This window comes from Manacus candei, unplaced genomic scaffold (genome assembly GCF_025592945.1).
Source record: "Manacus candei isolate 608988 ecotype Guabito, Panama unplaced genomic scaffold, ASM2559294v1 h1tg000052l, whole genome shotgun sequence".
Taxonomy (NCBI): Eukaryota; Metazoa; Chordata; class Aves; order Passeriformes; family Pipridae; genus Manacus; species Manacus candei.
This window is the reverse complement of record NW_026138100.1, coordinates 4540863-4557856: the sequence shown is the minus strand read 5'-3', so window position 1 is coordinate 4557856 and position 16994 is coordinate 4540863. Positions and strand designations below refer to the sequence as shown.

The 16994-nt window shown below is 38.3% G+C and overlaps 1 protein-coding gene across 1 annotated transcript in view; it reads left to right on the top strand.

The window, feature by feature from the left end:
* ESR1 (estrogen receptor 1) overlaps positions 1–8359 on the top strand; it is a 153992-nt gene extending 145633 nt beyond the window's left edge. The window contains 3 exon segments of the mRNA XM_051801657.1: positions 5308–5491; positions 7256–7467; positions 7470–8359. Coding sequence (XP_051657617.1) covers positions 5308–5491; positions 7256–7467; positions 7470–7510 — 437 coding nt within the window. The 3' untranslated portion in view covers positions 7511–8359.
* The last annotated feature ends 8635 nt before the right edge of the window (positions 8360–16994 follow it).

Below are 16994 nucleotides of genomic sequence, written 5' to 3'. Positions count from 1 at the left end.
TGTGAAAAATTTAAGTCATGCTGTTGAGAACTTCTTCTGTATTTAGTATTGATCCAGAAAACTAAATTTGTTCTTTAGACAAAGCTCTGCCAGAAATCACCAGCTACCCTTCATAAGCACATCTCACTTTGTTAATGGGATTTTTTGTTTCAAGATTCCCCTAAAGAAAAATTGTAATAATGATAAAATATATCACAAGTGAAGTCAGTGATAACCAAAGGCAAATTTCCTTCTGCGCATTGACAGAGATGGGACCACTGAGTGCAGCTAGGAGATGTTAGATCTTCGTTCCTTCAATGTTCCTATTCAGCAGGTTCAAATCTGTGCTACTCTTCGTGGCAGAGGATCAGGGTTTATCTGAAGATCTGATGAATGATCTGATTTTGATTGTGGCTTTTTTTTGGCATTAAATGAAAGTTTATAGCTGCTCAGAAGTCTGGCATTTTTACGAAAGTCTTGACAGTGATAGGTCAGATGACATGGTTCAGTTGAGCTGTTACAGGATCATGATGAAAGCAATCTATAGCATTGTTACACAATGCTGGCTTACAGACTGCCCTCACTGCAGTATTTCTAAGTACACCATAAACTCAATCTATATATATCTACGGCCATAGAATGTATGTCTGTATTGCTTGTCATTGTCTTTATGCACAAACGTAATTAATTTTACATTTCCGTTTTTGCATTCTTATAACGAACTAATTTTATAACCATCTGAGGGGTTAACTACTAGGTAGTGGGAATGTGGATATGAATTTCTGACTGCTAGACCCTTTAAATGCCCAAATTAGGAGGCTAGACTGCAATACAGAGATAAGTAGCATAATTTGGGGTATGTGTTAAGAGTTGTGTAAGTTGTGTTTGGCATAGATGCTCTAAAATGTCTTACGGAGATGCTTTACTTCACAGAATGTAGCCAGCCTCCTTATATAAAGTACTGGACATGTATGAAACATTCTGTGCTCTGAAGTACATGGCTAAGAGAGCTGGGTTCCTTCATCCTGGTAAAGGGAAGGCTAAGGGAGTGTCCAAGTGCAGCCTTCAGACAGTTGATGAACAGGTTATGGAGAAGCCAGGGCCAGACTCTTCTCAGAGGTGCAGGAGGAAAGGTCAATCTGAAATTTAGATGAACCACAGCAAGGGAGACCCTGACCAGATGAACAGAGCAAAAACTCTACCCAGTGAGAGGTTTAGCACTGGAACAGGTTAGCCAGAAAGATGGTAGGATCTCAGTCCTTGGACATACTTAGAACTCAGAGGGACAAAGCTCCAGGCAGCTTGATCCAATCCTGAAGTTACCACTGTTGGAGCAGGAGGATGAAGTAGATGACCTCCAAGCCTACCTTAGCCTGATTTTATTCTGTGAATGCATATGTAAATATTCACAATTCTTCTACTAAAGAAGCAGTAGATAAAGACACAATGAACTTCTGCCCCTTATTTTGTCTGTGTTATATATGCATACAATTAAACCAGCAGATCTCAAAATGATTTCAACAAGTAGACTAATTAAACAAATTGGACTAATTATGCTATGTGTAATTTTTAAAAGCAGTCTGCATTTTCACTCTAAAGCTTTGTGTGGATTTAATTCACTCAGTGTACAAAAACATTTCTTTATTAAATCCTTGGACATCTGTTAGTCTCTTCACATGAAGTAGTGTTGTTCATTGCTTTTGTTGGATGTTTATTTTCTTTTTTTTTTTGCAACATCATTCAAGGCTGTTTAATATCTTTACATTCCTTTGTCACATGATCTTGGGCAAAATGCAAGTGATTTTTTTTTAGTTTTACTTAGTGTATGTGGAAAGGATGGAAGGTTTTGTTTATAAACCAGAGTATACATTTACGCTACTTCAAAATTTTTCCTGAGATATTAAGGTGACAGCATGTCTGTAACAACAAGGACAGCATTGTGTCTAGCTAAATAATAAACCAGAAGGTCCTCCTCTAAAGCTGCAGCAATAAATCTTTTGACTAAAAAGCAAAATTGTATTTTTGAAAACCACATTTAGCTCAATATTAAAGGCTCTTTCTCAATACTGGAAAATAAGTATTAGAAACATGAAAGGGCAACATGATGCCAGATGTTTCACTTGTGAGTGTGTCTGAAAGGAGAAGTGGTGCTATGTGGCAAAGCAACAGGATTTCATTTTGGACATGAAGAAGCAGGTCATGTCTGCCTTACCAGCACTTTTTACCTAATTACTTAGCTGGTTAGTCCAAAGAGATGGAAAGGTTTGGCTGATTTAATGCATTCTGTAGACCTCCTGATACATTGTTCCATGTGACCGCTTGTTATTCTTTTGTTCTGATTTTTTCAGTTCCTGTAAAATTGTACTTTTTATTATTTCTTTATTTTGGAGGCTGAATGATCACAGAGATGAATTTTCTTATAGCTCAGCCTGGCTTGCTAAGGATTCAGACCGATGGGGCATAGTGGAAGAAGCAGAGCCTTGGGTATTTTTTTGTGAGCCTGAACTCTAAATGTAAAGATATTTTAAACTGGGGTTTATTGTGACAGAAAAGACAGTTTATTGTTGAGGGCAAATTATATCACTGTATGCCAAGAGCTGTCATGGTAGCACTGCAGTCCCTGAGGGATCCTGTTCTGTGTGTAGGTATGTGTTATGGGCATGGACCAACAGACCTTTCTTGTTTGCAGAGTGGTGTTTTCTCTGTTGTATGTTTTACAGTACTGACCTACAGAAAGAATTGGAAAACAACCTGGCAGCTATTCAATTTAGACCTGGAAAGAGCTTTGAGACTGTTAAATTTAACTTTGCTAGGGCAGTTTTCTGAATTCTGGTTCAAAAACTGCTTCTGTGTGTTATGTGTGTGAAAGATAGCCAGCATTTCTTTTGGGGAAATCTCTGGCCAGTGGCCTGGGGCAGGAGCAATCAATGCAGGGGTGGGGAAAGGAAAACCAAACATCATTTTCCTTGGCAGTTATTGACTGGCAATTGCCTGAATTCTCTACAGTTATTTGGGAGTGCTTTATTTGATTTATGGTTTTTAATAGCTTCTGGACTAGACCTAGGTGAGAAACAGTTCCCTCTAAAAGATTTTTTTCTTTTGATGGTTTCAATGGTATGGAATTATGGGGTATTGATACAAGAGCACAATAGCTTTCTGTAACTGAAGTAAGCTGGTGTGAAGGCACTGTGGGTTTATGAGATTAATGTTTCTTCTAGTGGATTGTGTTTTGTCAGTAATATTTAAGAATCTTACCCCTACAGGTACCTGCTAAGCTGTCAAGCCTAGTACTGTCAATAGGCATATATGAGGGTGGTTCGGAGTCAGCTGAGAAAGGCTAAGCTGAGAAAAGCCCCAGGAGCTGTTTCTGTTTGGTGAATTTATTTCAGTAAAAGTAATAATAGCTATAAAAAACTTTGTGAGAAAAGAGGTACTATCTATCTATATCAAATTTGAAGAAATACTCATTATCAAAATTAAGAACTCTAGCTGATGATTTTAAGAAGTTGTGCTGTGTTTGAGTATCCTTTCATTTTTTTAAACCAGTTTCTTACTCACTCTCTCCCAGGGACATTCACAATGACTTTCACAAACATAAATTTAAATTTATTTTTAGTACAGAAGACCCAATGTCATAAAATCTACTTGCAGGTTACAGTAGTTCTAGGTGTCATAGAATCATAGAATCATGGAATAGATTGGGTTGGAAAAGACCTCCGAGATCATCGAGTCCAACCCTTGGTCCAAATCCAGTCCATTTACTAGATCATGGCACTCAGTGCCACGTCCAATCTGCGTTTAAAAATCTCCAGGGATGGTGAATCCACCACCTCTCTGGGTAGCCCATTCCAATGCCTGTCATGTCCTTGAAACACCCAGATGATGTAGGGAGGTGAAGTAGGCCAAGAAGATGGTAAAAAAAATCTCAGTTCCTCCAACTGCTCATATGCATGGCAAAATATTCTCATCTTCAAATCCAATGGTATGGCCCCCAGGCTATGAACAATACAAACAAGCTAGAAGGTATATGTCTGTCTACATGTGTATGGTAGTGTGTGTGTCTTTTTTTATTAGTATTGCTAACTGCATTGCATATTGCATTATCTATGAAGTTTTAAAGAAAAGCAAAATGAAACGTAATTCCAGAAACCATTTTTTTCCAAGGACAAAATTCAGATTTCTTCTTAGCTCTGTGAGCTGATACAGAGGGGCCAAAGCACAGGATTTGTCAATTTTGTTATAGACACAGAACAATGAACACAATATGATGAAGCCAGTTTTATTGTATTACTGTGCATACATCCTGGTGCCTCAGGACTGGATTATGGTAATATGACCTGTTTAGAGTTATTGGCTCAGTCCAAAAGATTTAAAACTGATGCTGAATGCAACATCTGCCTTTTGGCAGTACAGTGTTGTTGTGACCTGATTCACATTGGCTGTGTGATATTGTCCAGAAAAAAATCAAGATAAAACACCCCAAAATAGTTTACAGTTTCCCATTTAGAAAGCGGATGTGCCTCATGAACCCAAGAATTACTACTGGCAAAATCTCTTATGATGGGATTAGAGTGTTTTATAGGAGATTTAGGAGCTGTTGGAAGGGGAGTTTCAAGGTGTTTTGTCCTCTAGGAAAATTTCCATCTGGTCCAAACCTTGAGGCTGCTCACTTCCAGAAGTAAGCAATTCAAAACAGCTAAATTTGCACAGGTTAATTTGACATGGTTTTTAAAGGAGAGTCAGGTTGCAGGTAAAGGAACACACCTTTCAAGGCTCTTGCTTGACTGGGAGGATTTTTTTGAGGTGAGCATGCCTAAATAAACTCTGAATTTGTTTACATGTTTTGTGGTAATGTGGTAATTATTTAGTCCTAGATTGACTAGCAAATCACTAAAAATCAAATGTTAAACAACATAGAAAATGGCAAAAACTGCTGAAGGCTTGCGTTTGTTGGTAAGTATTGCAGAATTCTCAAGGGGAACAGCATTTCCTCAAAGTTTCAGAGCCAAGTGACTGAGAGAAGAGCATAGCCAAGGTTAGGTCTAACTGCAGGTGTCATCCACCACTTGGTCCAGACCTTGGATGGATCCAGGCAGGGAAGAGGCATCATATTCCTCCTCCTACTTTGCCCACAGTGATTAAATCCATGCTCCAGAGTCATTCAAACCAGTGACCTGGCTGGCAAGCAGGAAAGCTGGCACACAGCCAGCTCCCATGGTTTAACACAGCTTAAGAGACAAGCCATGAGGTGTGCCTTGGGCAAGTCTGACTCCATCAAAGTAATTTTTGTCTGTGGTTTGTTTGTTTTCTTTCTCCTTCCTACTCCAGGTGTGTACACTTTTCTTTCCAGCACCTTGAAATCTCTAGAAGAAAAAGACTATATTCACCGCGTCCTGGACAAAATCACAGACACTCTGATTCACTTAATGGCTAAGTCAGGTCTTTCTCTGCAGCAGCAACACAGACGACTGGCTCAGCTTCTCCTCATCCTCTCTCACATCAGACACATGAGGTGAGCACCAAGTCACACTCCTCTGTGCCAAGCCCAGGCAAGGGAGGTGTCACAAATGCAACATGCATACTTTTCCTTCACAGGTGGGAGTGCAAAAAAAAACCAGCTTTCCATACAGTTGTACAGAACATGTGTGCAAAACTCTTTGTTGGAGTATAGTGTGAAAGGAGTAAATATTTTTCCCATTTGTTTCTTCAAGTCTCTTCCTCTGCTTCTTATTTTGACAGTGCTGAAAGCAGTATCTGTTTTTAGAATTATAGAATCATAAAATGGTTCTGGGTTGGAAGGGACCTTAAAGATCATCTAGTTCCAACTCCCCTGGGGTTGCTCAGAGCCCCATCCAACCTGGCCTTGAACACTGCCAGGTTGGGGAATCCACAACTTCTCTGGGCAACCTGTTCCAGTGCCTCACCATCCTCCGTAAAGAATTTCTTCCTAACATCTAATCTAAACCTGCCCTCTTTCAAGTTTAAAGCCATTCCCCCTTGTACTGTCACTACATGCTCTCGTAAGAAGTGCCTCTCCAGTTCTCTTGTAGGCCATTAGGTTCTGGAAGGTGCTATAAGGTCTCCTCAGAGCGTTCTCTTTTTCAAGCTGAACAACCTCAATTTTTTCAGTCTGTCTTCATGGGAGAAGTGCTTCAGCCCTTGGATCTGGACCTGTTCTAACAGACCTGAACACAGATGTTTGAAAAGTACCAAGTAGAATACTAATGCAGCAGTAGCCTAGCTCTGCAAACTTTAGTCTAAGATTTAATAAAACTGCTACTTTTGTGAAAATGTAGACAATTTTCACAAGTTCCTTGATTGCAAATCACTATAGAAAAGAGATTAGGGTCATTATGTTCACTGTATGGATGAGGATAAAAGCAGAACTACTGAATTTCAATCTAGAGGACCATGTCTTTTGCTAATCAGAGGAGAGCTGTCTGAGAAATTTAATAGTTGCAGCAATTATTATCCCAAATGTAATTACCTCTTAAGGTAGCTGCTCAGTGGTATGACAAGTCTATACAAAGATGTGGTATATATTTTATTATTATGAAGGCACAAAAGATGCTGTTACATAGATTTTAGTTTTCATTATTTCAGCTAATAAAATTTAAATCAGAGTAAGCATCACATCATAGCTACTAAAGCTGAAACATGAAGATTTTACTTCCTGGACTGATATTCAGCTCTTCAGGAAAAAGTCAGGGGGTGTGTGCTTGTGTTTTTTTCATTTGCGTCATTTTGTAGAGTTTCTTTGTCCTTGTGTTAATCTTCCTTCTTTTTTTTTCCCCCTCTAAGAAGAATTTGTACAATTAAGGAAATTCCAGATGCTCAGTAAAGTTAATTGTTGTTACATAGTTTTGTGAATGGATACTATTGCAAGTGAGCTTTTGCTATTAAATTGACAGAGCTTATTTTCTAGGAAAGAAAACATTATTTTTTTATTGGAACGGCGAGATTCATCCCATTCACTTAGTCACAGTGGCTAAGTTATAAGTCCATGTGCCCTGGGCTACCTTTTAGGCAAAGAAGAGCAAAAGAGACATCTTTGGAAGGCAACTTGACCATTTGCAGTCTGCAATGTTCTTTGAAGCTGTTGCCTTCTGCTTTACTGTAGCAGGCGTGTACAGCAAATGCACTGTTAAGTTAGTTGTTTTGTACAAGATAGAATTTATATAAACTAACAAATATTATTAGCTGGTAGCTTTTTTGTTTTATCCCCCCCCCCCCCCCCCCGTAGCATATTTGGAAAGTAACTGTTTTTTGATTACAGCAACAAAGGAATGGAGCACCTGTACAATATGAAGTGTAAGAATGTAGTTCCACTCTATGATCTCTTGCTGGAGATGCTGGACGCTCACCGACTGCATGCCCCAACAGCCAGGAGTGCTGCACCAGTGGAAGAGGAGAACCAGAGCCAGCTGACAACTGCATCAGCTTCATCTCATTCCTTGCAGTCTTTTTACGTAAACAGCAAAGAAGAGGAGAATATGCAGAATACAATATAAGCAGAAGTCAGAATATATAATGGTATGAGAAACACAGCAGCATTCTACCTAGCTCATGCTTCATTTTGTCTATAGTGCCACCTTTGAAAACACTCCAGTGACAGCAGCACCTGTATTTTTCATTTGAGTGTTTGTCAAGCGGTTACCTAAACTGATTGCTTATCCTAAATGGAAGACATTTCGTTGCTGTGGACAGCTAGCAAGGATTGTCAGGCTAACTTGATTTAAAATTTGCAGTGTTTTTATTTAATTTTGCACGTAAGTTTGATAAGTCCTAATCTAAACCGTACATTAATTTTACTTTAAATTGATAGGGGATACCACTCATGCATATTGGAATTTTCATGAGTGGTAGCCTTTGTTGATATCCACCCAAAATCCTGAGCTCGTTTAATCCTTTACTTGCTTGAAACTTTTAAGCAATTTTGTAGAGATTCTGGATGAGATTTTGGGGGGTGTAAATAGAAAGTTGTCTGGCATCTTAGTGTTCTGTAGTGAAACTGCACTGCTAGGGACTGCCTTGGTAGTTAGATTCCTGCCTCTTTTCTTCCTATAGTAGAAAGGAACCCCTGTCTGAGAATAATGCTTTACCTTGCTGGCTTACATCAGCAGACAACTCCATCTCAAGCTCATTCTGACCAAACTTTTAGGTACCCTTACCATATCCTCTAGACGAATTGCATTGCATGCATCCTATCTTGTCTGATCCTAGAAAGCTAAATTGTTCTGTTGCTCAACAGTGTAAGTCCAGGGCAGTGTGGCAAACAGTGATAACATAGATAATCGCTCTTGAATCAGATGAGATGATTACAAAAATCATCAGGTCTTTAAAAGAAGGTCTTCACACACCTACAGGATCCAGTACTATTTATAAAAAAATATCCCCCTGTCCTGTGCTTTGCTGTGCTACAAAGCAAGGGGTGAGGATGTCTTTGGCTCTCGTTGTGGCATGCTTTGAAAGCACTGTTAAGAGCCAGCTCACCTGCAACACCAGAACTGGGCAATGAGCCTCAGACATGGTGAAGTCTCTGGGACTGCATGTCCAGGAAGATAAATCTGTCTTTCTCCATGCATGTCTGTAACTCACAAACATATTCCTAAGGATTAGTTTGATTCCTCAGACAAACTGTAAATATATAAAATGTCCACTCACATCAAGAGTTTCAACAAGACATAAAGGAGAGAGACCGAAGAAATATATGTGATGTGCTATCCAAACTAGGAGTTGGTGCTGTTGTTTGATTGCCTCTATGTTAGAAAATTAAACATGTCAGGGAACGTTGCTGGGTACTGGAATGTGATTATTACATATGCCAGGGATATTTTACTAGTCTGGTGATATACTTTGCCTGTGCTGTCTGCACTTGTGGTTGACAGGTGCAGTTTGGGAGTTAGCACAGACTAGAGACTATTCCAATAGCTGGTTGGAAGCAACCACCCTGCCAGTGAGGATGTTTCATAGCATGTGTGTAGGCTGCTCCACAGCAGCTGGACACAATGCTAGAGAAAGGGTTCATGGATGCTTCTTTTACTGCTATAGTTGAAATCTTTATATTAGATTATGTTGATTGGAATATCCTGTAGTAACTAAATATAGGAAATAGTGCAACGAATGCTGTTCAGGAGTGCCTATATCTGATTATGCTCCCTGTCACACAAGCAGAGTCTTTGTGCAGTGAGATCAAGTTACATAGCAATTGTGAAGGCAGCAAGGCATAGGATGAGTTTGTGCTCCAAGTCAAGAATTCTTTAATGAATGTACATAATGATGTCTATAATAGTTTCATGTACATATCTGAGGATATGCACAGTTTAGAAGTCTAAAGCTAGATGCTACCTATATTTGAGAAGATTCCTCAAAAACTGTACAAGCCTAAATATGTGATACAGTCACTGTAAGTTAATAGGCCTTTTATTGATGCATAGTGTCTTTTTTTCCTGAAAGTGCTGAAAGTTTTGTCTTTTTATGTATTCAGTAAAAGTGCGTGTGTGTGTGTGTGTGTTAATTTGGTACCTAAGGGCTTTCGGAAGGGTCCTAAATGCCATGAAAGATGGACATTTTGGGTTTATTTAGTAGCTGTTTCTCAAATGTGTTAGGAAAACCATGAATGCCTTGAAATGAGTGCAGGCTAAGATCTGAATGGAGCACAGGAATCCCTGTAGTTAAATTTATGTGCTTACACCGTCTTCATTCACTTGTAGCCCAGTGTGTGTTAGAGCTGCTCTTTAAATACTGTACGTGAAACTTGGTGTTCTCCACAACAGAACACACAGATCAAGCTCATAAGCTGGAAGACAAATTGGTTTAAATGAACACCTCCCTTCCTACATCCCAGAACAGTCCACTACATCGATTCAAGTGTAAATTTGTCCTAGAGGAAAAGAGTTAGTTCCTGGAGAGCAATTCACAACAGAGGGTCAGATTCTGATGATACCTACATAGGGCAAGCACTTTTACAGTCTATAGATTTTCCCAGAGAAGCTGGAGAAACATGATTTGAAGTGGTATGGAGCAGGCAGAAGGGTGTCATAATGTGTCTTGGAACATACACAGTAATATCAGTCACTCACAGTCCTAACTATGAATGCTTTCCTAGGCTCGGTCCTTGCAAGGAAGCAATTTAACTTCAACCAGTCCGCCCGTGTTTGTGGTGAAAATGGCAAAGGGCAACCTAGAAAGAATGAGTCCCAGTAATACATTCATTTACATTGGGGCAGTTTCAGGATCCGTGTCATTAACTTGTTCATGAGATTTTAATTGAAGAGCACCTTAAAGAATATAGTAACCTTCCCAGAGTTATCTATAAAGATGATTGTCTACGTATCAGACAGCTGAATGTAGCTATTCAATTGATTAAAGAAAGTCTATGATACAAAAATGGCAACTTTTTTCATATATAGTTCTGAATTATGTTCTTGTGTATGCAAACAATTGTGCCTGACATTTGGTAATTGTTATTTCACAAGATGCTATTTTATGTGTGTGTATATATACATATATATACATATGTATACTTTATATTTGCAGCTGACAAACCAGTACTACCTGAATACCTGGTGCTGGATATTAAATAAAAATACATAGCATGTAAAAACAAAAAAAGTTGAAAGAAAACTTTTCAAGGCAGCTAATTATGCTTTTACCAAAACATTCATAGTGATGCCTCTGGACAGCTAATGAAAGAATTATTTTGTAATGTTTATACATGGATTTTTTTAAAAAAACAAAAAACATCAAAAACCAAAAAAAAAAAACAAAAAACCCTCTAGAAACATAGGCAATGTAATACCAGCAAAAGCCAAACAGAAATAGACCAGATGAACTTGCTTGAGAACATGGATGTTACTGAATTATTACAAAAAAAGCTTGTGAGGCAGGAGAGGAGATAGGGAGATGTGTAGCACTTCGTGGTGTCTGAGTTTCCAATATGTGAAAGCCACTCTGGTTTATAGTGGTTCGAGCCATGTCTTGATATCGTAGACTTTGTCTCAGGTAAAACTCCCAGTTGGGGCAGTAAGATTTATACTGGGGTAAAATAGTTTAATGAAAGTTTCTTGGTGTGCGTTTGTGGTAAATTTACTATTATGTTTCAGTGACATCACTTGATGATTTTTCTCCTTCTGTACACTGAGGGGTTTAATAATTTAAAAATGTAATTAAATAAATAATCTAAACTGAGCTCCCAGGGGTATTGCAAAAAAGTCACTAGACCTCAAATTGAAAAAAAAAACAAACAACCAAAAAACACCAAAACCATCCCCTTCATCCAAGCCAGAGTTTGTACTGGAGCATCCATCTATTTCAGTTGATGCCAACTGATTCCTTAAGAGCTGTGCCAAACGTTTAAAAATAAACAAGCTACCAAAAAAGTAAAAATTCTTCCTCACTAGGGCTTTAGTCTTTTCACAGGCTTTGGTAAGAACACAGCAAGCCTCCTTTGTGTATATCCTGCTTTAAAATTAGAGTGCAACTCAACCTACAACTATTGGGATTTTGGATGTAAGGTATTCTCAGCTGAACTTACATGAAGTACATTTCTTATTTTTGAATAAAGAAATGGCTGTTTTCAATGCTATCTACAACTGTGATATGGTTTTACAGATAGAAATTCAACACATGTAATACAACGTGATGTTAATGACAGTATCATAATACAAAACAGTCCTTGCTGTCACCTGCAATATTAGCATGATCTCAAATTGATGAGAGTTTGAACTGAGAGTTTTAAGTTAATATTTCCCTAATAATAATGTCCTACCCTTTCTACTCATAATTCCCTTTCATCCTTCAAATGTAGATAGCCTTATGTCCTGAAAGTTGTTTTCAAAGTGATTGTTGCCCATAAAGGGTATTTGGTTTTGCACTGTGTTAAAAAAAGATAAAATTCTTTTGCATTCTAATGTGCCTAAAGAAACAAACAAAAAAATAAATAAAAAAATATGCTGCCATATTGCAAATTAGTATGCTCTGTAATCCTGTGTGCCTACAAGTCTGTTTCTTCAGAAAGTGCCCATTGAAAAATGAAGGGATAGACTGCTGGTCACAAGACTTGCGTTATCAAGCCACTTTATGTATCACCTTCTTGTATGTACTATAAAGCTAATGCTTTTGTGTGCACTATGTAGTCTATCAATGGAAAGTTCTTTGGAATAGGCTCAGCTGCCATAATGTATTTGTTGAAGTATTCTGTTCTTTCACTGATGCCTATGAAATTATTGATGTCTTTGTTCTGGTGAGGTATTTTTTGTTTTGCACCTAAAAAAAGTTCTAAAAAAGTCCAAATAAAAAAATCCAGTAAGCTACCTTATTGGTGCAAGATTTTTATCAGTGTATTTGATGTTGAAAATAAAGAATTAACCAGAACACACTGTTTCATTAGTTATCTTTTTCATAGTTTTAAAAATATGCTTCTTTGCTTATTGTTTTCCAGTAGGCAGCAAAATGGTACACTGATTTTACAGAAATAGAATTTGTCTGTTTCTGTGCATCTGAGTGAAAGTGAAAACTATTTCTCGATTAGTTCCTTCACTTTTCCCAAAAAGCATCAGAGAGTGTGGCCATACATAGGGTCGACAACATGCTAGGCCTAGTATTCCTAATGACAGCAGGGAAGCCACCTAAGTACTTGGTACTTTATATGTTTTAATGTTCTTACTATTTTATGTTCCTTATTTTGGCTTTTGAAATAGATTATAGTGGAAGAGACAAACCGTGAAAACATATCTTTCTGTAGTTGGCTGCCACTTACCATGAGTTGGTAATATCAAGGTAAATAGTACTTCCTTCCCAAGTGAAGCCTACTCCTCAGGGGGAAAAAAATGTTTTGACTAAGCTGTCAGGAATGGGGTGAAAAGAAATAACAGATACTTTTATTGACATAAAAACACATTGAACTTAACTCTATCCTGTAAAATACTCTCAAAATTATATCAAAGCACTAATCTATAACATTTGCATATGTAGGTATTTCAATGCTCATAATATATATATTCAGTAAAATAGAGAGAATATAGTTCCTATAGTGTTTTTTTTTCATCTATTTTCTGTGCCATACTGGTTATACATGGGAAATATATATGTAAAAGCTCTTTGGTTTTTATGTGATGTTTCACTGCACTTAAAAGGAAAAAAAAAATTAAGATTATTACCTTAATTCTTAACTATTATCTCAATGATGAAGACAAGATAGGCAATATACTTTGTCCATCTGAAACCTTACCCTATAGCTTGTCAAATATGAAAGCAAATAGACTTTGGAGACTCAGACTTCAAAAGAAAGTTAGGGACTGTTGGGATTTATAAGTGCTGAGTAGAACTGAACAATGCTTCCAAATCATAATACTGTTTTGCAACATGCTTCTGTGGCAAAAAGCTTGATCGAGAGTTGCTTCTTTGGCCACAATGGGTGAGTCAGAGTAATAGGAACTAATTGCACATGTACATGTACTCAAAATAATAAAATCATTTTCAATTCTGATTCAAAGTATGACACTATTTAATGGCTTTACACATTTTTTTAACCAAAGGACCAAATGAGCTCTTACGGTTCATGGAGACCTGGCTTAGGATGACAGCTGCTACATGATACTGAACTCACAGATTTAATCCCAAAAAGCAGCTAGATAGCAGAATACTCCTGCAAAATCAAAAACATGACACTCCTAAATTAAAAACAAAACAGCTAAAAGTCTGAACATATTTACATCTGCAAAAATCGTAACAATTTGAATGAGCAAATGAATAAGCAAAGAATTGCACATTACCTGAGATTATGCATTCTTTTGCCCATCTCTTTCTGGAGCACAGTGTGACTGCACAAGTATCACAGTGCAGTGACCTGGGAATGCACCACTGGAGACTCTCTACTCCAATTCCTGGCTCAGAGCTGAGTCACCTAGACAATTGTGCAGGGCCATGTCCACAGCCACAAAAGGAGACTCTACTACGTCTCTGGGCAGCCTTTTCCAGTGTTTGACCATCTGCACATTGAAAAATGTTTTCGCTGTGCTCAGATGGAATTTCATGTGGTTTAATTTGTGCCCATTGCCTTTTGCCCTGTCAGTGGGCACAACTGAAAAGAGTCTGTTTCCCTTTTCTTCATTTCCTCCCATGATGTGTCTCCTGTGATAGGAGAAAGTGGGTGAGATGTCACCTTGCTCATGTACCCAAAGAAGGAACCTCTGGCCCTTTGGAACCTCTGGCCCTCAGAAGGGCCTCTGCAGCCAGGAACTGGGCACTTTTCCATAGTCAGGGGCCATCTGGGACTCCAGCTTCATTCCTGATTTCTTATGTCTTTTGGATGAAGTAATTTGCAAAGTGATAGGGCAAGGACATGCCTTTCTATTTCAATGCAGAACTCTTGTAGCTAAAACTCCTGGCTCACCTTTATGGGGCTCATCACTCTTGTTTCCCTCACTACATAAACAACATCTTGCAGAACAGCTGCCTACTCCCATGAGGAAGCCCATGTATACAAACACAGCTGTATACATTGGGCTCCCCCGCACTCCTCCTTTCTCTCCTTCCTGACATGTAAGTGGTGACAGCCTTGTTCCAGCATATTTTATTCTAATTAACTAATTAGAAAAGTATGACATGGTTAAGGCATCATCAAAGAACATATTTGACTGCTTTTTTGTTTGTTGAGACAATTCTTTTGTTATGCAAAGACAACAGCTTCAACTGTTGCAATGACATAGGCTTCAACTTGGTGTTCTCAGTACACGGAGCACCATCCCTTGTTAAAAGCCTTTTGGCCATGCTTACTCCTCAAAATTTAATGACAGAATTTAAAAAAAAAATATTCTCCATCCAGATACTGCAACATTAAAAGCTCCATGAAGCAGCTGTTTCTTATGCTGGAAAATTCTTACATCTCTTTCTCCTGCATTACACTGCTTGTCTCCACCACCCACGCAGCAAAGAGAAGAGGAAAATCCAAACATGTAAAATAGCACTCATCAGTGTGCTCACAGAGAAAGAATGCCCAGGGAAGGGCACTGCATACATACTTTTTCTTATGCCCAGCCAGGCTTCAATTACTACCATTCACTGTGGCATCCTGCAGACACAGAAACTCAAGCGAAAAATGGTCATGAAGTCTTCAGGAAAATTGACCATCAAAATAATAACATTTGGCACTTATCTCAGCAGGAGCAAGGCTAACTAGCTTTCACGTCCATTTAAGATCTGTGTGCTGCAGGATTTAGGTGTCATTCTGCTAATGTCTTCATTTCTGCAGGCGTACAGGTGATGTAAAATTTATCTCCCGCTGTTTTCCATTCCTACACATTTGCGCACAACTTCAGAATGTTACCATTTTAAACAGATGAAAAATGTGCTTTTGAGGAAAGGCTGTGCTTTCAGGCATTTTTTAGCCAGATTTTGCAAGGCATTTGGGACTGTAAGATATTTAGGTCCTCTACACATAAAGACTAAATGCTACTCTCTAAGACATAAAGATTTGCTTCTTGACAGATTTCTTTTTATTTTTCACTCACCTCTTGTGTCATCCATGGAAAGGTGAACAAGTATGTTATACTGCAGAGATAAGCAACAGGTGTTGCCCATTTTGCAGTGAGAGTCACATTAGGGCTTGAAAGTTTAGGTATTTGTATGAAAGCATGTTCTCCCATGCCCCATGGTCTGCATACCTGCCTGCACAATGCTTCAAGTTTAGCAAAGGAGTCAAAATTGCAACCATGTTTTAACCTACAGCTCCATGGTCAGGAGAATCTCACAAACAATGTTTGAGTTGTTTATAAAGAGAATACTACAGACATGAATGTCCCACTTCTTGGACAGCCTTGTGAACACTTACATAAAAAAGTGTACTCTGGTAGCTTCCAGTTGCTTTTTGAAAACATCTTTTCTAAAAACAATGGAATGGAAAAAACCACAATTACAACATTCATAATAACAGTCCCTCAGAAATTACAACATGCCTGAAAATGCAGAGCCTGACATGAGTAACCTTTGTGCAAACTACCTCCACATCTGCATGAGCCCTGACCAAAAGAGCTCTGTGGTGCACCTCTCTCCTGACCAAGAACACCTCTGATACAAGAACTGGACAATACTTTCCTAAAGCATCCTCTCTCTTCCAAAAATTAGATGTGCCAGTGTTTTATTCAGACCTCACTGTGGTCAAATCCATTTGCCATGTCTCAGGTCTTTAAATAGATTCCTACTGAACAAAGCAGTTTTGACCAGTTCATTTCTGGAATGATATATTAAGCAGCACCAAACAATAGATGTTGCAGCTTTCAGTTCCTATCTGCTTTTAGATCAATCATTTAACATAATTCAGATTTCTATCATTTAGTAGTCCTTAGCCTATGACAAATTTTCAGTGCTTCAGCTAGGAGTTATTAATTTCATTTTATCTTGTTTCACAGATTTTTATCTATGGCTTTCTGGGAAGACACATTAATTCTCTAAATCATTCCTATTTATTTATTTATTGAGGAGTATTATTAGAACATTCAAATGTTCTTAATATTCTTAAAACAAGCATAACTTCTCCCAAATATAGGTTTGACACCTATGTCTCTAGGTCTAATAATGGCCAAAGAGTGCAACAACAACAGAATTCAGCTGGCCGTAGTGCATTTCACAACATGCTGCCAAGGTTAAAAACACCCAGTACTTAGACTAGTTCCCTTATGTAGGGAATTCTGTGCCTATAATACAGACAAGCCAGAAGACAAATGACGTCCTCCCTCCACCCCCTCCCTTACTTCTGAACTTAAGCAAACACTGTTTTAGATGAATTGTTCATTTGACTGCTGCAAGAGTTGAAAAATTTTATAACCAGACCATCCAGCTTAAACGAAACCTCACTGTGGCATTTTCTACTCTTTTCTTTTCCATAAGCCATTGCTTTAAACACCAAACAAAATATGACAAGTGCAGGAAAATGAGAAGATCAATGGTCTCTTCTCTTGCTTAAGAATCTGCACTTCTGTTTGACTCTGCTCTTATTTCCCAGAATCCTCCTACAG